General features: G+C 39.6%; 1 protein-coding gene across 3 annotated transcripts in view; it reads left to right on the top strand.

Annotated features, from left to right (window-relative positions):
* Window positions 1–10,789: 10,789 nt before the first annotated feature.
* LOC135206064 (LIM and SH3 domain protein Lasp-like) overlaps window positions 10,790–23,026 on the top strand; it is an 82,897-nt gene continuing 70,660 nt past the window's right edge. The window contains exons 1-2 of one of the 3 annotated variants that reach the window (XM_064237259.1): window positions 10,790–11,015; window positions 16,331–16,425. In XM_064237259.1, the coding sequence (XP_064093329.1) occupies window positions 10,947–11,015; window positions 16,331–16,425 (164 nt within the window). In that variant the 5' untranslated portion in view covers window positions 10,790–10,946. The remainder of the gene's footprint in view (window positions 11,016–16,330; window positions 16,426–23,026) is intronic. The other 2 variants (XM_064237258.1, XM_064237260.1) reach the window with 2 other exon arrangements.

A 23,026-nucleotide genomic window follows, 5' to 3' on the forward strand; every position in this document is an offset into this window, starting at 1 on the left:
CGAAAGGAAGGAGGGAGAGGACTACTAAGTATAGAGGACTGCGTCAACATCGAAAACAGAGCACTGGGGCAATATCTGAAAACCAGTGAAGACGAGTTGCTAAAGAGTGCATGGGAAGAAGGACTAATAAAAGTAGACGAAGACCCAGAAATATACAGAGACAGGAGAAATGACAAACAGAACAGAGGACTGGCACAACAAACCAATGCACAGACAATACATGAGACAGACTAAAGAACTAGCCAGCAATAACACATGGCAATGGCTTACAGAGGGGAGAGCTAAAGATGGAAAACTGAAGGAATGATAACACGATCAGGCCCTAAGAACCAGATATGTTCAAAGAACGATAGACGGAAATAACATCTCTCCCACATGTAGGAAGTGCAATACGAAAAATGAAACCATAAACCACATAGCAAGCAAATGTCCGGATCTTGCACAGAACCAGTACAAAAAGAGGCATGATTCAGTGGCAAAAGCCCTCCACTGGAGCCTGTGCAAGAAACATCAGCTACCTTACAGTAATAAGTGGTACGAGCACCAACCTGAAGGAGTGATAGAAAACGATCAGGCAAAGATCCTCTGGGACTATGGTATCAGAACAGATAGGGTGATACGTGCAAATAGACCAGACGTGACGTTAATTGACAAAGTCAAGGAAGAAAGTATCACTCATTGATGTCGCAATACCATGGGACACCAGAGTTGAAGAGAAAGAAAGGGAAAAAATGGATAAGTATCAAGATCTGAAAATAGAAATAAGAAGGATATGGGATATGCCAGTTGAAATTGTACCCATAATCATAGGAGCACTAGGCACGATCCCAAGATCCCTGAAAAGGAATCTAGAAAAACTAGAGGCTGAAGTAGCTCCAGGACTGATGCAGAAGAGTGTGATCCAAGAAACGGCGCACATAGTAAGAAAAGTAATGGACTCCATGGAAGGCAGGATGCAACCCGGAACCCCACACTATAAATACCACCCAGTCGAATTGGAGGACTGTAATAGAGCCAAAAAAAATAATATTAATAATAATAATAATAATTGAAAAAGAAACCCACAAAATCACTTTGTAACTTGTTTACTTCTAAGTATTTACATTTAGTTACAGTAAAGTTAAAGTAAACAAGTTACAAATTTATTTTGTGGGTTTCTTTTTCAATCTTCAGAAGAAAACTGAAAGAAGTTTTTGTTTGGTTAATAATAATAATAATAAAATAATAATAATAATAATAATAATAATAATAATAATAATAATAATAATAATAATAATAATAATAATAATAATAATAATAATAATAACATTTTATTAAAGTGATTGCTGCCTCAGCTGCATTAATTTTATAAAGGTTCTTCTCTATTTTTCTAATTATTGACATATCTCAATCAGGTAATATTACCTGATAGAGATATGTCAACCTTCGGTGCGTTGCTCACCAGTTTAAGCAACAAGAAAAAACAATAATTAGAAAAATAGAGAAGAATCTTCATCAAATTAATGCAGCTGGGGCAGCAATCACTTTTAATAAAACATGTTTAAAAAGAGGGTTTACTTCCAGCATACAATAATAATAATAATAATAATAATAATAATAATAATAATAATAATAATAATAACATTTTATTAAAAGTGATTGCTGCCTCAGCTGCATTAATTTTATAAAGGTTCTTCTCTATTTTTCTAATTATTGACATATCTCAATCAGGTAATATTACCTGATAGAGATATGTCAACCTTCGGTGCGTTGCTCACCAGTTTAAGCAACAATGAAAAAACAATAATTAGAAAATAGAGAAGAATCTTCATCAAATTAATGCAGCTGGGGCAGCAATCACTTTTAATAAAACATGTTTAAAAAGAGGGTTTACTTCCAGCATACAATAATAATAATAATAATAATAATAATAATAATAATAATAATAATAATAATAATAATAATAATAATAATCAAGGAAATAGATACCCTAATCCAGACTGTAAGGATTGTATCTGGGGACATCAGGATGGAGTTTGGAATAGAAAATGCGCCTTAGTCAACATACAAAAAAGGCAAAGTAACGAGAACTGAAGGGATCAAAGCTACCAGATGGGAGCAACATCAAACACATAGATGAGACTGGATACAAATACCTGGGAATAATGGAAGGAGGGGATATAAAACACCAAGAGATGAAGGACACGATCAGGAAAGAATATATGCAGAGACTCAAGGCGATACTCAAGTCAAAACTCAACGCCGGAAATATGATTAAAAGCCAATAAAACCCACATGGGCAGTGCCAGTAATCGGATACAACGCAGGAATAGTGGAATGGATGAAGGCAGAGCTCTGCAGCATAGATCAGAAAACCAGGAAACATATGACAATACACAAAGCACTACACCCAAGAGCAAATACGACAGACTATACATAACACGAAAGGAAGGAGGGAGAGGAACTACTAAGTATAGAGGACTGCGTCAGCATCGAGAACAGAGCACTGGGGCAATATCTGAAAACCAGCGAAGACAAGTGGCTAAAGAGTGCATGGGAAGAAGGACTAATAAAAGTAGACGAAGACCCAGAAATATACAGAGACAGGAGAATGATAAACAGAACAGAGGACTGGCACAACAAACCAATGCACGGACAATACATGAGACAGACTAAAGAACTAGCCAGCGATGACACGTGGCAATGGCTACTGTGGGGAGAGCTAAAGAAGGAAACTGAAGGAATGATAACAGCGGCACAAGATCAGGCCCTAAGAACCAGATATGTTCAAAGAACGATAGATGGAAATAACATCTCTCCCATATGTAGGAAGTGCAATACGAAAAATGAAACCATAAACCACATAGCAAGCGAATGCCCGGCACTTGCGCAGAACCAGTACAAAAAGAGGCATGATTCAGTAGCAAAAGCCCTCCACTGGAGCCTGTGCAAGAAACATCAGCTACCTTGCAGTAATAAGTGGTACGAGCACCAACCTGAAGGAGTGATAGAAAACGATCAGGCAAAGATCCTCTGGGACTATGGTATCAGAACAGATAGGGTGATACGTGCAAACAGACCAGACGTGACGTTGATTGACAAAGTCAAGAAGAAAGTATCACTCATTGATGTCGCAATACCATGGGACACCAGAGTTGAAGAGAAAGAAAGGGAAATGGATAAGTATCAAGATCTTTTTTTTTTTTGAAAATAGAAATAAGAAGGATATGGGATATGCCAGTGGAAATCGTACCCATAATCATGGTAGCACTAGGCACTATCAAGATCTGAAAATAGAAATAAGAAGGATATGGGATATGCAGTGGAAATCGTACCCATAATCATGGAGCACTAGGCACGATCCCAAGATCCCTGAAAAGGAATCTAGAAAAACTAGAGGCTGAAGTAGCTCCAGGACTGATGCAGAAGAGTGTGATCCTAGAAACGGCACACATAGTAAGAAAAGTGATGGACTCCTAAGGAGGCAGGATGCAACCCGGAACCCCACACTATAAATACCACCCAATCGAATTGGAGGACTGGCCAGATAGAACCAAAAAAAAAAAAAAAAAAAAAAAAAAAAATTAACAAGAATAATAATACAAATCAATAATAATAATAATGTGGAAGTTACTAACAGGTATCATCAGTGAAAGGCTATACAACTACATAGAGGAGACACACCATCCCCCACCAACAGAAAGGCTGCAGAAGGAAGTGTAGGGGCACAAAAGACCAGCTCCTGATAGACAAAATGGTAGTGAAGAACAGTAGGAGAAGGAAACCAACCTAAGCATGGCATGGAGGAGACTATAAGAAAGCCTTCGACATGATACCACACACATGGCTAATAGAATGCCTGAAAAATATATGGGGCAGAGGAAAAACACCATCAGCTTCCTCAAAAATACAATGCACAACTGGAATACAATACTTACAAGCTCTGGAATAAGACTAGCAGAGGTTAATATCAGAGAGGGATCTTTCAGGGCAACTCATTGTCCCCACTACTCTTCGTAGTAGCCATGATTCCCAAGACAAAAGTACTACAGAAGATGGATGCCGGGTACCAACTCAAGAAAAGAGGCAACAGAATCAACCATGTGATGTTCATGGACGACATCAAGCTGTATGGGAAGAGCATCAAGGAAATAGATTCCCTAATCCAGACTGTAAGGATTGTATAGGGGGACATCAGGATGGAGTTTGGAATAGAAAAATGCGCCTTAGTCAACATACAAAAAGGCAAAGTAACGAGAACTGAAGGGATAAAGCTACCAGATGGGAGCAACATCGAACAACATAGATGAGACTGGATACAAATACCTGGGAATAATGGAAGGAGGGGATATAAAACACCAAGAATGAAGGACACGATCAGGAAAGAATATATGCAGAGACTCAAGGCGATACTCAAGTCAAAACTCACGCCGGAAATATGATAAAAGCCATAAACACCTGGGCAGTGCCATTAATCAGATACAACGCAGGAATAGTGGAATGAACGAAGGCAGAACTTCGCAGCATAGACCAGAAAACCAGGAAACATATGACAATACACAAAGCACTACACCCAAGAGCAAATACGGACAGACTATACATAACACGAAAGGAAGGAGGGAGAGGACTACTAAGAATAGAGGACTGCGTCCCAACAGCGAGAACAGAGCACTGGGGCAATATCTGAAAACCAGTGAAGACGAGTGGCTAAAGAGTGCCATTGGAAAAAAGGAACACTAATAAAAGGTAGACGAAGACCCAGAAAATATCAGAGACAGGAGAATGACAAACAACAGAGGAATGGCATAACAAACCAATTCACGGACAATACATGAGACAGACTAAAGAACTAGCCAGCAATGACACATGGCAATGGCTACAGATGGGAGAGTTCAAGAAGGAAACTGAAGGAATGATAACAGCGGCACAAGATCAGGCCCTAAGAACCAGATATGTTCAAAGAACGATAGACGGAAATAACATCTCCTCCCATATGTAGGAAGTGTAATACGAAAAATGAAACCATAAACCACATAGCAAGCGAATGCCCGGCACTTGCACAGAACCAGTACAAAAAGAGGCATGATTCAGTGGCAAAAGCCCTCCACTGGAGCCTGTGCAAGAAACATCAGCTACCTTGCAGTAATAAGTGGTACGAGCACCAACCTGAAGGAGTGATAGAAAACGATCAGGCAAAGATCCTCTGGGACTATGATATCAGAGCAGATAGGGTGATATGTGCAAAAAGACCAGACGTGACGTTAATTGACAAAGTCAAGAAGAAAGTATCACTCATTGATGTCGCAATACCATGGGACACCAGAGTTGAAGAGAAAGAGATAGGAAAAAATGGATAAGTATCAAGATCTGAAAATAGAAATAAGAAGGATATGGGATATGCCAGTGGAAATTGTACCCATAATCATAGGAGCACTAGGCACGATCCCAAGATCCCTGAAAAGGAATCTAGAAAAACTAGAGGCTGAAGCAGCTCCAGGACTCATGCAGAAGAGTGTGATCCTAGAAACGGCGCACATAGTAAGAAAAGTGATGGACACTAAGGAGGCAGGATGCAACCCAGAACCCCACACTATAAATACCACCCAGTCGAATTGGAGGACTGTGATAGAGAAAAAAAAACAATAAATAAAATAAAATAATAATAATAATAATGAAAAAAACCAGCGAAGACGAGTGGCTCAAGAGTGCATGGGAAGAAGGACTGATAAAAGTAGACGAAGACCCACAAATATACAGACAGGAGAATGGCAAGCAGAACAGAGGACTGGCACAACAAACCAATGCACGGACAATACATGAGACAGACTAAAGAACTAGCCAGCGATGACACGTGGCAATGGCTACTGAGGGTAGAGCTCAAGAAGGAAACTGAAGGAATGATAACAGCGGACAAGATCAGGCCCTAAGAACCAGATATGTTCAAAGGAACGATAGATGGAAATAACATCTCTCCCATATGTAGGAAGTGCAATACGAAAAATGAAACCATAAACCACATAGGGAGCGAATGTCCGGCACTTGCACAGAACCAGTACAAAAAGAGGCATGATTCAGTAGCAAAAGCCCTCCACTGGAGCCTGTGCAAGAAACACCAGCTACCTTGCTGGTATGAGCACCAACCTGAAGGAGTGATAGAAAACGATCAGGCAAAGATCCTCTGGGACTATGGTATCAGAACAGATAGGGTGATACGTGCAAATAGACCAGACGTGACGTTGATTGACAAAATGAAGAAGAAAGTATCACTCATTGATGTCGCAATACCATGGGACACCAGAGTTGAAGAGAAAGAAAGGGAAAAAACGGATAAGACCTGAAAGTATAAATAAGAAGGATATGAGATATGCCAGTGGAAATTGTACCCATAATCATAGGAACATTAGGCACAATCCCAAGATCCTTTAAAAGGAATCTGGAAAAACCAGAGGCTGAAGTAGCTCCAGGACTGATGCAGAAGAGTGTTATCCTAGAAACGGCACACATAGTAAGAAAAGTGATGGACTCCTAAGGAGGCAGGATGCAACCCGGAACCCCACACTATAAATACCACCCAATCGAATTGGAGGACTGCGATAGACCACACACAAAAAAAAAAAAAAAAAAAATAAAATAACCCTCCCAATCGAATTGGGAGACTGCGATAGAACACAAAAAAAAAAAAAAAAAAAAAAAAAAAATAATAATAATAATAATAATATAATAATAATAATAATAATAATAATGTGGAAGTTACTAACAGGTATCATCAGTGAAAGGCTATACAACTACATAGAGGAGACACACATCCACCCCCACCAACAGAAAGGCTGCAGAAGGAAGTGTGGGGGCACAAAAGACCAGCTCCTGATAGACAAAATGGTAGTGAAGAACAGTAGGAGAAGGAAAACCAACCTAAGCATGCATGGATAGACTATAAGAAAGCCTTCGACATGATACCACACACATGGCTAATAGAATGCCTGAAAAATATATGGGGCAGAGGAAAACACCATCAGCTTCCTCAAAAATACAATGCACAACTGAATACAATACTTACAAGCTCTGGAATAAGACTAGCAGAGGTTAATATCAGGAGAGGGATCTTTCAGGGCGACTCATTGTCCCCACTACTCTTCGTAGTAGCCATGATTCCCAAGACAAAAGTACTACAGAAGATGGATGCCGGGTACCAACTCAAGAAAAGAGGCAACAGAATCAACCATGTGATGTTCATGGACGACATCAAGCTGTATGGAAGAGCATCAAGGAATAGATTCCTAATCCAGACTGTAAGGATTGTATAGGGGGACATCAGGATGGAGTTTGGAATAGAAAAAATGCGCCTTAGTCAACATACAAACAAAAGGCAAAGTAACGAGAACTGAAGGATAAAGCTACCAGATGGGAGCAACATCGAACACATAGATGAGACTGGATACAAATACCTGGGAATAATGGAAGGAGGGGATATAAAACACCAAGAATGAAGGACACGATCAGGAAGAATATATGCAGAGACTCAAGGCGATACTCAAGTCAAAACTCAACGCCGGAAATATGATAAAAGCCATACACATGGGCAGTGCCATTAATCAGATTACAACGCAGGAATAGTGGAATGAACGAAGGCAGAACTTCGCAGCATAGACCAGAAAACCAGGAAACATATGACAATACACAAAGCACTACACCCAAGAGCAAATACGGACAGACTATACATAACACGAAAGGAAGGAGGGAGAGGACTACTAAGTATAGAGGACTGCGTCAACATCGAGAACAGAGCACTGGGGCAATATCTGAAAACCAGTGAAGACGAGTGGCTAAAGAGTGCATGGAAAGAAGGACTAATAAAAGTAGACGAAGACCCAGAAATATACAGAGACAGGAGAATGACAAACAACAGAGGAATGGCATAACAAACCAATTCACGGACAATACATGAGACAGACTAAAGAACTAGCCAGCAATGACACATGGCAATGGCTACAGATGGGAGAGTTCAAGAAGGAAACTGAAGGAATGATAACAGCGGCACAAGATCAGGCCCTAAGAACCAGATATGTTCAAAGAACGATAGACGGAAATAACATCTCTCCCATATGTAGGAAGTGTAATACGAAAAATGAAACCATAAACCACATAGCAAGCGAATGCCCGGCACTTGCACAGAACCAGTACAAAAAGAGGCATGATTCAGTGGCAAAAGCCCTCCACTGGAGCCTGTGCAAGAAACATCAGCTACCTTGCAGTAATAAGTGGTACGAGCACCAACCTGAAGGAGTGATAGAAAACGATCAGGCAAAGATCCTCTGGGACTATGATATCAGAGCAGATAGGGTGATATGTGCAAAAAGACCAGACGTGACGTTAATTGACAAAGTCAAGAAGAAAGTATCACTCATTGATGTCGCAATACCATGGGACACCAGAGTTGAAGAGAAAGAGAGGGAAAAAATGTATAAGTATCAAGATCTGAAATAGAAATAAGAAGGATATGGGATATGCCAGTGGAAATTGTACCCATAATCATAGGAGCACTAGGCACGATCCCAAGATCCCTGAAAAGGAATCTAGAAAAACTAGAGGCTGAAGCAGCTCCAGGACTCATGCAGAAGAGTGTGATCCTAGAAACGGCGCACATAGTAAGAAAAGTGATGGACACCTAAGGAGGCAGGATGCAACCCGGAACCCCACACTATAAATACCACCCAGTCGAATTGGAGGACTGTGATAGAGAAAAAAAAAAAACAATAAATAAAATAAAATAATAATAATAATAATGAAAAAAACCAGCGAAGACGAGTGGCTCAAGAGTGCATGGGAAGAAGGACTGATAAAAGTAGACGAAGACCCACAAATATACAGACAGGAGAATGACGAGCAGAACAGAGGAATGGCACAACAAACCAATGCACGGACAATACATGAGACAGACTAAAGAACTAGCCAGCGATGACACGTGGCAATGGCTACTGAGGGTAGAGCTCAAGAAGGAAACTGAAGGAATGATAACAGCGGCACAAGATCAGGCCCTAAGAACCAGATATGTTCAAAGGAACGATAGATGGAAATAACATCTCTCCCATATGTAGGAAGTGCAATACGAAAAATGAAACCATAAACCACATAGGGAGCGAATGTCCGGCACTTGCACAGAACCAGTACAAAAAGAGGCATGATTCATTAGCAAAAACCCTCCACTGGAGCCTATGCAAGAAACACCAGCTACCTTGCAGTAATAAGTGGTACGAGCACCAACCTGAGGGAGTGATAGAAAACGATCAGGCAAAGATCCTCTGGGACTATGGTATCAGAACAGATAGGGTGATACGTGCAAATAGACCAGACGTGACGTTGATTGACAAAATGAAGAAGAAAGTATCACTCATTGATGTCGCAATACCATGGGACACCAGAGTTGAAGAGAAAGAAAGGGAAAAAATGGATAAGACCTGAAAGTATAAATAAGAAGGATATGGGATATGCCAGTGGAAATTGTACCCATAATCATAGGAACATTAGGCACAATCCCAAGATCCTTTAAAATGGAATCTGGAAAAACCAGAGGCTGAAGTAGCCCCAGGACTCATGCAGAAGAAAGTGTGATCCTTGAAACGGCGCACATAGTAAGAAAAGTGATGGACTCCTAAGGGGGCAGGATGCAACCCGGAACCCCACACTATAAATACCACCCAGTCGAAATGGAAGACTGTGATAGAGAGAGAGAAAAAAAATAATAACTCTTTAAGTGCCATGTACGCACAGGATTTCGCATTTCAACAATTATTGACTGAATGGTTGATTGACTGAGTTTGTACGTTGGCGTCGCAACAGCAATGGTTATCACTGCCGGAAAAAGAGCAGCATCTTTTACAAGTTCAGATCGAGCAATGTTTAATATTTTTTTTAAATGTCGTTATATCGGCTAAATAAGATGAATGTACTTTACGTGCCTCGAAATTTGATTAAATTATGATCGCTACTACTAGAAATATGGTGACCGTTGTTTTCTGTTCCTTATCAAATTTCACCCCAGCTAAAATATTTTAAGTCACCGTTTTCGAAAATGATAGAAAAGCAGTGTGACTTAAGCACTGTTCTTATGACCTGTAGGCTACCGAATTTGAATAACTTGAACACTAAAAGTTTTGAAAGGAATTTTACAATCATGTTGATTATAACATGGAATGAAATTTGCATGACCATCTTAGGATAAAAATATAAGTAATATACAAATTAAATTGGTGTAATGAACTACTTTCATCCAAATCAGTTGGGTGAGAAAAGTGAAGCACTTTGCCGGCCTTATTTCAGGTGTTTAATGGTAAGGTGCTAAATGAAATAAGGGACAACATATAGACCTCAAGACACAGCAAACCGAATATACTATACTAAATCATGGTGCAACTAATGCTTCGTAATTCTGCCACTCACGAATTCGTCAGAGGAAATTGATTGCTCGCAGAGCCTTTCCTTCCATTGCTATGAATATAAATGGCTATGAATGAAATGCAATGACTTGAGATAACTTGTTGCTTCCTGTTACTGGTTACCGACAAAACTTTTCGTAATATCCAGGCTAATTCTGGCTACTCATACTACTCAAACTACATTACGACACTGAAGACTCAGAGGTAAGGATATGAATCACGCGTTACCGGACGTGTATGGGAAGCGGGGCAGGTGTGGCAAATAAATTTTAACGCGAAAGACGAACGTCATTACAGTTTCCGAGGAAGGAAGCGCACTGCGCTTGACGCTCGACTTTTGTCCGCTACCTTCCGTAGCGAGAGTCCTCTGGTGAGGACATAACAAGTCAGGCAGGCAGTCAGTTGCCTCGAGCAAACTGGTGTGAGTGGTTTAACGGTCCGTCGTCTCTTGGAGTTTATTTACATATTACGGCGTCAGTTTGATTTAACAGTGCTTCGTTTGTCGTTGGAAAGTTGCAGAAGTCGAGCAGCAAGATGAATAAGCGGTGTGCAAGGTGTGAGAAGACCGTCTACCCGCTGGAGGAACTGAAATGCCTTGACAAGGTAAAGAAGTTGGTGGCCCCACGACGTCCTTTTTAACTTCTGAAGAGTTAGAGTAGTAGTAGGCGTCGCCCAGTGAGATGTTCAAGATTGTTCTTTTATTTCGTTCTCACCCACTACGTTCTGCGTTTCTTATTGTATCTTTTCATCATGTTCATGCTTTCTTTACTCCATTATCAAGTTCAGCTTCGAAGCAAGACAGCGATTTGAAATAACAGAGCGAAGTAAGACGACCAAGAAGTAGGCGTCGCCCGGGAGATGTTTAAAGATTCTTTTTTTTCGTTCTTCTCCACGATGTTCTGTGTTCTTAACAGCATCTTTATTCACTCCAGCATCACGTTCTGCCTCGAGGCAAACAGTAATGTCATGAAATAACAAATAACAGCCGAGGAAGACGACTAAGTAGGCGTCGCCCCGCCGATCAGCGCAGATCTCCGTTTCCAAAAAGATTTTTCTTCTCTCTCTCTCTCTTTCTCTCCTTTTTCTCAGCCGTGCCTCCTGTGGCATGTCGCTGGGAGTTTCTTGAGGAATGTCATGCATTGTTTGCCTTGCAAGGAAGCTCCTACGTACCTCAAAGGACCCGTCTTGTGCAATTAAACGACGTTTTTTCGTGAATCGTGGTCCCGTCTGGGGGCGAGATTTCAATGCATTTCGAATCGGAACCCTGGCGTTGTGTTAGCCACCATTTCCCGTTATTGAATTCTTCTTAATAGTGGCATTAGAAGAAGTTTGGGGGTTTACGTCGTTGATGATGTAGGCCAGTGTATTAGGCCTAATTCCACAAGACCTGTCGCACGACTGTTATTGTCGTTGATCCGGCGTTTCGAAATGTTTCGTTCTTAGTCTCAAAACAACTGTTGCCTGATTGGCGTTTTGGATTATTTGGTTGTTTCTTAGTCGTATTTTTCTTTTAGTTTAATAAGTTACGCTTGGTTGTGTAAGTATAATCAAGCGATTATTTTTAAGTCACTTATTTTACTTATGTTTTTTGCTTTGGAATGTATATAGGCCTAATTAGCACATGAGGGGTACGGCGTCCCGTTTCCCACGACAAGTGTAATGTCCGTTTTCGCAAGTATTTCGCGGAAGAAGCGTTGGTGACCTTAAAAAACCCAAATGCCTTTTGTTTATTACAATATCCTGCGTCTAAAGTTCACATTTCTAACGTCTAACCGTCAATGCTCTCCATAAGGTGAGGCCAAGTGAAAACAGAATGAGTCAACAACGGCCATCTCGCACCTTGGGGCAACCCACCGGCCGAGAGTTTTCCCATGGGGGATTTAAATCACACCGGCGGCGGTGGGAAAAGGTTCCTCGGGATTTTAAAAACTTGTACTTTTTCTGCCTGGGGCAGTCAGACGCTGTGCGTCCGTTGCGCCTCTCACCTTCAGGCATCTGGGAACGGTTTAAAACTCGCATTCCGAAGGATGATGATAATGGAAGGAGTTTGGTCGGTAGTATCATTTTTTTTTTTTAATAAGACAGAGGTGCATCGGTCTATCTGATGGAAGCATCAATGAAATGCAGTACGATTTTCAGTCGTTGACCTGTAATGCTTTTGATGAGAGAGAGAGAGAGTATTATAAAGATTCACAGACGTTGGGTCCGTTACTTTAATAAGTGAGAGAGATCCCCTAAACATGGTGTATCCAAATATCAGTTACAAAACAGCCACATGAAGTTTTCGGAGGTTAGGCCTATGATGCTCAATGTACGATTATGTGGGTGCAATGACTGCCATATAGGCAGCATCAGTCGTTAAGACCTTTCTCGCTGTAAAGCTTGAAGCTAAGCCACCGAAATCCAGTGAGCCAGTTATCAAGGCTGCGCATAGCAACATAGGCCTATGGTTGGCGAATAATATATAATATACAGAAATACAGTAAAATCTTGATATTTGTTTCTATTTTCCATCTACTGGAGGCTTAATACACATGAAAAATCTACGAATTATTTCATCTGGCATATAGTTACGTGGTAGCCAGTAGGCCTATAGGTTGAATCTCTCTCTCTCTCTCTCTCTCTCTCTCTCTCTCTCTCTCTCTCTCTCTCTCTCTCTCTCTAACGCCAACCATTTAGATAATAAAATGCGACTTTCATCAACTTACAGGAACAAGATCCCTTGCTGGCATAACCCCGGGTGAATTTAAAACGAATTTTCAGTCTCCGAAAAGCCTGGGTTGATTTCATTTCGTTGCAAGACTTTCCACGAGTCTGTGTTGAGGTAAGCTGTGGCCGAATCTGACCTTTGCCATACTTGGAACAAAAAATAGAAATATGTTCATGTGAGAACAGTAAGGTCACGGAGTACCAGCCCACAAGGCCCTCGTGCAGAAAGGAAATAACCTGCAGTATCCCAGGTGGGACTATTGAAATGTCATTCGTGCTGTCAGCAATCGTTTTGACGGCGTGAATCAGTAAGGGAATCGTCAGAGAATGTCATGGTAATACGATAAGTTAAAAGCTGTCAAGGAAGAGAAAATTTGTCAGAAAATGGACTAGTGTTTAGGATTGCTTTTTTTTATGGTATATACTTCTGAAATCGCTTATTGTCTGTTCATATCCTTCAATTTCAACATTCTCATCCTCTGTGCCGTCTTGAATCTTAAAATTGAGAGTTTGAAGGAATGATTCTTTTTTTGAAGTATAATGGAAGTAAATTCTCTCTCTCTCTCTCTCTCTCTCTCTCTCTCTCTCTCTCTCTCTCTCTCTCTCTCTCTCTCTCTCTCTCTACTGGATTGTTTTGCCATGATGTTGACAAAACCGATCGAGGTTAGCATTCCTCTCAGAGGCTGTTGTCATTGGAAGTTACATTCGTGAACCAAGCCTGGGCATTTGCAGTGTTGTGTTCTTTTTTTTTTTTTAGCCGGTTTCTGGGTTCCACTCGTGGGTGGCATGTGCTGTGACATCATACCCTCTGCTTGTCCCTATAAGGGTAGAATCTTGTGCCCTCCGGGCCAGCGCCATCTGCTAATCTCATATTCACCTGCATCATCCCAGATTTGTTTTTATGCTTAATGCTGCACCTGTTTATTGCTTATGAAGTTCAATGTCATTATCGTCATTATTGCTAGTACCTGATGTTAACGTCTGCTCTTGAGTTTGTTGTTGTTGTGTTAGGTTATCATTGCAACTTGTGATTGTTTTTATTTGGGTGAAGCCTAGTTCCCTATATGGTTTTACCCACAGGAGGCTTTTAGGGTGGGGGGGGGGGTGAGGGGGTTGTGCCCATGATGTGACATATGTGAACGTGATGGCTGGTGTGGTCAACTGGCAACATTTTTTCCCTGATGTTGCATATTTTTCCTGATGTTGCATATGTTTACCAAATGTTTGTAGCGAGTGAGTCTTTATAGTCCCATATTCGTTTTATGTGGTGTAGCTAAGAGTAGTCTCCTGCTAGTTTATAGACATTAACAGTTATTTTGCTAACTGGTTAATATGTTAGACATTAATTTAACACTTATTTTTGTAACTAATTAACATGTTAGCCACGATGTCTGTCAGTTTGGCATAACGGTTTAAGTAAGGTTTCCTGAACACACTTTTTGCGTAGCATGTTCAATATAAATTCGATTTTTGAAAAATATTTGCTTGGACTAGCGGGTGCCTAGTCAAAATTCAGAATTTTTTTTTTAAGTGATGCACTTGCACTCAAGAGTTTACAACATACTTTTAGTATATTGATAAAAGATATCCAAGCTGTCAGATACTGCATACTATTGTCATTTTAAGACTCTCTCTCTCTCTCTCTCTCTCTCTCTCTCTCTCTCTCTCTCTCTCTCTCTCTCTCTCTCTCTCTCTCTCTCTTTTCAGAGGTAGAGGTCTTTTGTTTGTGCGGAGTTGATAAACGTTATCTCCACTGATAATGCAATGAATCAGGCACTAGATAACCATTTAAAGAGGGGATTTTGTCATCTCCCAATATAAACAGATTTGATCTCCTGACAAGATGCTGGAGGAACAATAGAATTAAAATCACTCTACGGGGAAAGTTGCTTGAAAATTGGTCGAAGGGTTATCTAATTAATTTTTTGATATTTTTTAAAAATTGACTTTGTGCATTAAATGCTGTGATGCATGATTTGAGTTTTTTTTTTTTTTCATGCCATTGCACTTCATATCCTTAGGAATGAATTAGGTATTATGGCCACATAAGCCAGGCAGTGAGGTAGAGGACTGTATCATCGGGATATTCAACTCTTGACTGCGTTTGTGAGTGAAATCTTAGAATTTTTCTTTTGTCTAAAGTAGCCTTAAATGAGGACCTTTTAGATGTTGTTGGACCTTATCAGTACACAGTAGTACTGTAACATCTATAATGAAGTTGCGCATATGCTGCTATTTGATTCTTATTCTCTTTATCCCCAATGCCAGGGCGTTATTCTTATTAACAGTACATTTGCAGCGTGACTTTGAAGAAGCAGATGTTCCCTTGCAGGTTTTATCTCGTTTCATGTTCATCAGTCTAAGTTTGACTTGTGTTAACCTTGCCAACCTGAGGACGAATTATTTTTAGTTCAGCTGCTGGTTTTTATAAATACGTATATAAGGAAATGAGATTGGAAGTTATGCACACACCTGAAATTGTTCAGCAAGAAGACTGAAGTAAGGATAAATCAGGGTTTCAGCACCATATGTGCTGTACTGCCTTGTGAAGGGAAGAATGACCTTTTAATAATGAAATGTAAGACAGGCAAAAATTAAAGCTGGCTATCATAAGAATAACAGCTTCTTGATTTGTAGAGATAGAACGTCAGAACTTTTTATTATGTTCATGCGAGTGTTTCGTATAATGCTCAATCCCATGAGAAAAGTTCTATTAGATTTGAACCATTGTACAGTGTTTAATAGTACGTACTGTAATTATGCCTAGGTTGGCTTTCTATATGTGGTTCAGAGTATCACACTGAACATAAGTTGTGATGGACAGATGGATATCACCCTTTGAAGCTATGCATCCAACAGAAAAGGGAAATTGTGAATACTGTATAGGCAGCATACTGTACTGCAGGATTACAAGATGTTATTAATAGAAACAGGATGAGTATGGTGATTGCTTTGTTAATTTTAACTTGACTTGCTAGGAAAATGTCACTAATTTTAATCTAGTAATGATTGTATTTTTGGTACAGTCCATATTTTATATTTTGACCATTTAATTGGAACATTTGGTGTCGTAACTACTAAAATCTTGAGTCGCGTTGCCATTTGTCTTACTGTTCATTTTATTTGTGCATTAATTTTATGTAATTCACAGGTCATCATGATGTTTATCAAAGCATAATTATTAATGCATTTGTTGTTTCATTCGACAGATATGGCACAAGGGTTGTTTCAAGTGCCAGGAATGTGCTATGACCCTTAGTATGAAAACCTACAAGGGCTACAACAAGCTCCCCTACTGTGAAGCGTAAGTATTGAGGAAAAAGTAGAGTAAAGAATTTAGTGATACCTTCTTATGGAACGCTCGTAGTAGGAAGTAGATAAAAAAAATTATCTTGTGAAATAAAAACCTTGATATTTCAGATTATACTTTTGTAGGGTCCATTTTCAAGTCTTCTATCAGAATATTTATTGTGTTGCTGTCATTTGTAAGACTGGCTGAATGTATTTGTTTGTTCCAGTTACTGTTTTTGCTTGGCTATTATAGCACCACTTTGAACTAAAACTGTACTGTACGTAATATGCACCGAGTCACATAAAGGTCATCCTCAAAGCATTTGTCAGTTCTGGGTCAAGGGTATGTTTTTACAAGTCTCTGGTGACTGTCAGCCTACAGTAGAGGCAATACTTGCTTACTCATTCCATGGAATTGAATTTACTAAAAGTAGTAATTTGTATAGTGTGAAGCTGCTCCTTCGTCAATCTTGAAATAATAAGTTGGCCAGTAACTTTTATATAGCAATATTAATAATTAATGTTTTCTAGTAGCTCTGACATAGTAAGTAACTTTTTATTTTTTCAGTCATTTAAAGCACGAGATTCGTCTCAAACTGAAAACAAACTGCCTAGAAGCAAAGCATATTATATAATCATGTATATATGGTATATAAGAAGTGTAGTTTTCTTAAACAACTGATAAGAAATCCTTTAATGTACTGTATATTTACATAGAGCTATATATAGTATAAAATGGAACTTCAAAAGTTTTTCGCAGTGCTTGTTCTTAATGCTCACCTGTGGACATTCTTGCTCCTCGTGCTTGTATAGTTAACAGAACAGGTGAAATACAGGTAAACAAACTGGGTGTTGGTATGATGCCACAGCAGAGCATCATAACTTTATAACTTCAGATTGAAGATTTTCCTTTGCCCTTGAATGACCTGAGCGATCACTTTTGCCTAGTCATGACCTTTAGATGTGCGATGCAAAGGCAATGTCGAGTGAGGAAATACGTTCGTGATTACTGGAGAGAGAGAGAGAGAGAGAGAGAGAGAGAGAGAGAGAGAGAGAGAGAGAGAGAGAGGTTGGGTATGATTTTTCATCTTTTTTTTTTATGGAAATGTCGTTTTCATGTTTTTAATTTTAAAATTTTATTGTACTACCAAAAAAAAAAAGTATTTTTGGGATGAGGTTGTTAACCCCATGGCCTTACTTCACAGGTACCGTAGTGGATTATAAAAAAAAATAGTGACCTTAATCTTTTATGATGGTCACCTATCCAGACACCAACCACTGTCTAATTTCACTGTCTGAAAGACCAGTGTCTTTTAAACATTATTATTATTATATTAACTTTATCTGAAATCATATACCTAATGTTGTTGCTATGCATAAGTTGTCTTTGTGGTCGATTTGTCACCAAGGGCATTCTGTATTAATATGGGACATACTTACTATGAATGAATTATCTTTAAATCCTTTATAGTAGATACATTATTGGCATATGGCTTTTTTTTTTGCTGTTATTTAGAGTATACTCTTCTACAAGTACAGTTTAACCATCTCTCTCTCTCTCTCTCTCTCTCTCTCCTCTCTCTCTCTCTCTCTCTCTGAGAATTAGATCTGTCGTTAGTTAATGCATCAGGGCGAGTTCTTGCGTGTTTCTTCTCCCCCTCTTGTGAGGGTTGGTTTAATCACAGTAGTCCTGCTCAGCTTTGATATTTCCGAGGGGTTGTCGGTCGGTCGGTTTTGCTTTCATGCGTTTGTCGTCTGGGAAAGGCCCGGAGATTGCTTGCAGTTGATTGGAGAGAGAGAGAGAGAGAGAGAGAGAGAGTGCATTTTCACTTTCCAGTGTTTTAGATTTTGTTTTGTTCGTAAGTTATTGTAAAAAAAATTGACATTATTCTTGGGATTTATTCCTTGGGCGACTAAAAGAGTTCGTTGCATCACGAAATACTTTTTATATTAAGAGGTAACAGACTGAGTTAACAAAGGTTATGAAACGGTTAGAAATATACTTTGTAGATATTCATGTACTTTTGTCTTAATTTAGTTAAGAAGCATTTTTGAGTAAACTGTTATTAAGTTAACGTTATTGCAGTAACTGTGGATTAGTTAAAATACATTACTACTATTAGTATATATATATGACCCATTGATCATATTTTCTTACGTCAAACTATGGATATATATCTTGACGTTTGGCGTAAGACATCTGTGGTCAAAGCTTAAGAGAAGTTAATCTTATATAATTTTATAAAAGAAAGAGTTAACTTACGTTGATGTGTTAATCTTTTTATTTTTTCATTGTCCCCTTTTCGTTTTGTCCATCAAGAGAATTATGGATGCTGTTGCATCGCAAATCATGCTTTACAAAATAACCAGTTATTTGCCAGACCACAGACAAATTAGCCCCCGATGAAGTGACTGACTACCGATATCTGAGCTTGCGTTCCGAAGTTGCTACCGATTTGCCCTGTAAAATCATAACGTTAAAAGTCTCCCGACTCAAGACGGTCGGTCCGTCGTAACGGTCAGTGCACGAGCATTGAGAACAACAAACAATTATTACTATTTTTTTTCTTTTTACAATAGTCGAGTCATATCTGCGAGACGTTAACCGTTATATTTTTAAATGATCCCATTATGCGTTGGGCAACCTCCTCTGTGTTTATGCCCTTCTTGCATGCAGTGTATTGATTACTCGTGTTTTTACTTTTTTTTTTTCAGTTTTTGTTGTGTATACTGTTCTTTGTTCGTTGTCCTGTTCATTGCTTACGGCTTTATGAGTGTTTCTAGTGTTTTGATGGGGTTTGGTTCGACTTGCACGCGAACCAGTAGGGTTCTTATCCAAGTGACTTGCCTTAGCCTCGTAAAAGTGATAAGCATTGGGGCAGAGAAATATATTCTATATATTTTCCTCCATCCCCATCTGCTATCCATGACATTTGACTAACTACCATAGTAGATTCACATCAACCGTGCATTTGATGTTTAGGCCAGTCCCATACGACGCTCCTGATTTGCTGTTGATAAGCCAATCACAGAGCTAGAAATTTTCAGTCTCTCGAGAGTCCACATAGGCAGGATGAGGGATACTTTTGAAAGACGTATTCCTCAGGAGAGGTGGACCGTAGATTCCACCCATGCAACCTCTCGAGAGAGACTGAGAGTTTCCAGCCCTGTGATTGGCTTATCAACAGCCAATCAGAAGCGTCGTAAGGGACTGGCCAGACATCAAATGGACAGTTGACGTGAATCTACTACAGTTCCTGTGATAAGGAGATTGAAAGACCTACCTTTTTACGGACTACAGACAATGACCATCCATAAACCCATGAAAACAAGTGCATTAATTCATGAGTATTGGGTCTGTTTTGTTTGATACATGAAATCATATACTTGTTGCTACAAACGGAAAGATATTGACAGCAAACTATAGTTTGCAACTTGCATGCACCCAAGGGGCCCTTCTGCATTGTTCAAAGAAGATATTTACCTTTGGCGTGAAGGCGTGCTGCGAGGGTTGTGGGCGGGATGGGGGGGGGGAGGTGGGGTGGGGGTGGGGGTGATTAACCTAGCCGTTAAATGGTTGCATGTATGTAGCTACTCAGTCAAACGCTCACTTTACCGAATCCATTATAGCGAGGTCTTAGGAAAATCAGTCACGCGGCGGGGTTAAAAGCATAGTTCTCTGTCTCTCTCTCTTCGGCATGATAAATTAAAGACTGCCACTTTGTTGAAGAAAGCTCTTGGGTGTGTGGCGATTTTGGCTATCTTGAAGTTTCTAGAGATTAATTTTTTTTTTATTGCCAAACCGGCATTTTTTTGTAAATTTGCGTGATTTATTTTAAATAGATTCACGAATATGTTTAAGGTTGACTTATCGTAGTGTGGGAATAATTTGGCATTGGTTTTAAAGTAGCCACTGTTTACTTAACATGCACAATAACCCACAAATATATATATATTAGCATAGGTAAATAATTATAATTATTAATGATGGTTTTTGCGTGCAGAAGATATTCCAAAGAATAATTTTGTGCCACGCATCCGTCCTCGTTACCGTCATTTCTCTCTCTCATCAGGACAGGAAATCCTGTCTTCCTACAGTTTCCTTCCCAGTCGTTTTGCATTTTCTTCGTAACTCTTGATTTTGCCTTCTCTGAGAATTTTTTTTCTTGTGAAAAGATTTTTTTTTTTTTACCTCGACAACACCCGTGACTCATATGTTTCGTATATTGCTTTATAACTGGATCTTCATCAGAGTTTGTGATTGCGTCATATGTGGGGGTCCTATTGCGTTATCTCCAAGGTAATAGTTTGTATAAAAGAATCTTTATTGGGTTGCTGTCAGTTGCCAGACTGGCTGACTGTATTTGTTTGTTCAAGATGTTGTATTTGCTTGCAATTGTTTTGTTTTTAAATTTGCTTTGACGATTATGTTGAGACTTAACAAAAAGCTAACTGATTAACTTTTTCGTCCTGACGATCTGGGAGAGAGAGGGAGAATTGTTTTAAACACATTTCTCCCAACTTCTGTCTCTAATCATTTCGTTCGTATATAGCTTGCCGCAGTATTTTGCTTGAGAGAGAGAGAGAGAGAGAGAGAGAGAGAGAGAGAGAGAGAGAGAGAGAGAGAGAGAATGTATGTTTCTCAAAACCCCAGGCTTTCGTAACATCAATTTCTCTCTCGGTGACGTCATGCTCAATCTTAGAACGAAAGAACTCGCGTCACTTCTGTCCCCACAGTCAGTCAGTGCTGCTCTGAGCTCAACCTTGAGCTGAGGTCATGTGTTTTTAGATGTTGCAATCACTTGCAAGTTGAGATGTGAACCTACAGAAAGTTTATTATTATTATTATTATTATTATTATTATTATTATTATTATTATTATTATTTATTCAAAAGATGACCCTATTCACATATGGAACAAACGCACCAAAAGGGCCATTGACTTTAAATTCAGGCTCCCAAAAGATTATTATTATTATTATTATTCTCGTTATTTTACTGCCTTTTTGTATTGTTTATTATTATATATTATTATATTATTATTATATTATTATTATTATTATTAAATCTGATTGCTGCTACAATGCCGTTGAGTTTAAGATAAAACTTTTCTGTTCTCTTGACCGCGTCCTTTTCTTCTTTTGGAAGTCTGAAGATAAGTTGTCCCCAATTCCTCCCTGACACTCCTCAGTAGTATGGTGTTGGCGTCCCACCTTGGTGGTCGCGAGTTCGATATGATTGAGGGGTCAGAGATGTGTATTTCTGGTGATAGAAGTTCATCACTCTCGACGTGGTTCGGAAGTCTCGTAAAGCCGTTGGTCCCGTTGCTGAATAACCACTGGTTCCATGCAATGTAAAAACACCATACAAACAAACAAACAAGCAAAAACACCATACAAACAAACAATTCCTCTCTGCTGCTTCCGCTGCCATTTCCGTCAGGCACAATTTTAAGATTATTTTGGCATATTATTTTATTTTAAAATATATTGACGCAATCCAAGTCCTTAAGAAGCTTTGAGCTGCCATTTCTGTGTTGTAAGGTCATTTCTTGGCCGTGACGTCACCATCCATATACATTTTCAGAAATGGCGGAACGGTTCACGTCATGACGTGCTTTTGTGAGTGACGTTGTAGCTGACGCCATCGTGATGTGATGGACGTCACCGTAATTTTAGAAGTGATGTGGCTGCCGTCGTCTGCATGCACGATTGATTGATTTGTTAGTTTAAGGTGCACTGGAGTCTCGGGAGCTATGGTCATGACACGGGAAATGAACAGTCCATACTAAGAATCCACGAAAATGATACGCGACTGACGTAGTCATGTCCGTTTAGAAATGACGTTAGAAATGACGTGACCCTCAGTTCAGCGATATTTGCATAATTATTGGAAATATGCTGCGGCTCACGTCATGGAATCATGTGCGCTTAGAGCTGTAATATGGAAATGATGTAACCGACTTGGGGTCTTAGTTGCGTCTAGAAAAGACGTGACTGACAGTACCTTTGGATATGACATGACTGGCATCGTCATGTCTGTTTAGAAATGACGTAACTCTCGCGCAAAGATGGTATTGTTAAAGGGATTGCTTCACCAACGAATCTGGTGATTAGGTAGGACCATCTTGTTGTGTGGTGTTTGCGCGCGCGCACGTGGGCGTCCTTTTGTTGGCTCGTACCCCTAAATTGAAGCAGCATTGCAACCCGGGTTGTATAATTTTCCTTTTTGAAAGAGAGAGAGAGAGAGAGAGAGAGAGAGAGAGAGAGAGAGAGACCTTTATAGCCATAGCGCCTATCCATCCATGTGATATAGGCCTAACAAGACTGCAAGTAGAGAGAAAGATTTACGCTTGAAGTCAGTAGGCCTCTTAAACCATATGAATCGTCATAACCAATAAGTTGCAGTGAAATTGAAATGCAACTCATTTGAAAGCGAATTCAAACATTCCAGACGAATAACAAATTACACTCTTGTTTTTTCCATCTGTCCATCCGCCCGTGGTGTTTGCGCGTGGTAACACTGCGTCCCGGGCTTTCAATAATATCCTATTTCGAATATTAACGGTGTTATTCGCATACAGTAAATTATTAAAACACTTTTCAGTTGCAAAT

Source organism: Macrobrachium nipponense, chromosome 29, assembly GCF_015104395.2.
Source record: "Macrobrachium nipponense isolate FS-2020 chromosome 29, ASM1510439v2, whole genome shotgun sequence".
Classification (NCBI taxonomy): domain Eukaryota; kingdom Metazoa; phylum Arthropoda; class Malacostraca; order Decapoda; family Palaemonidae; genus Macrobrachium; species Macrobrachium nipponense.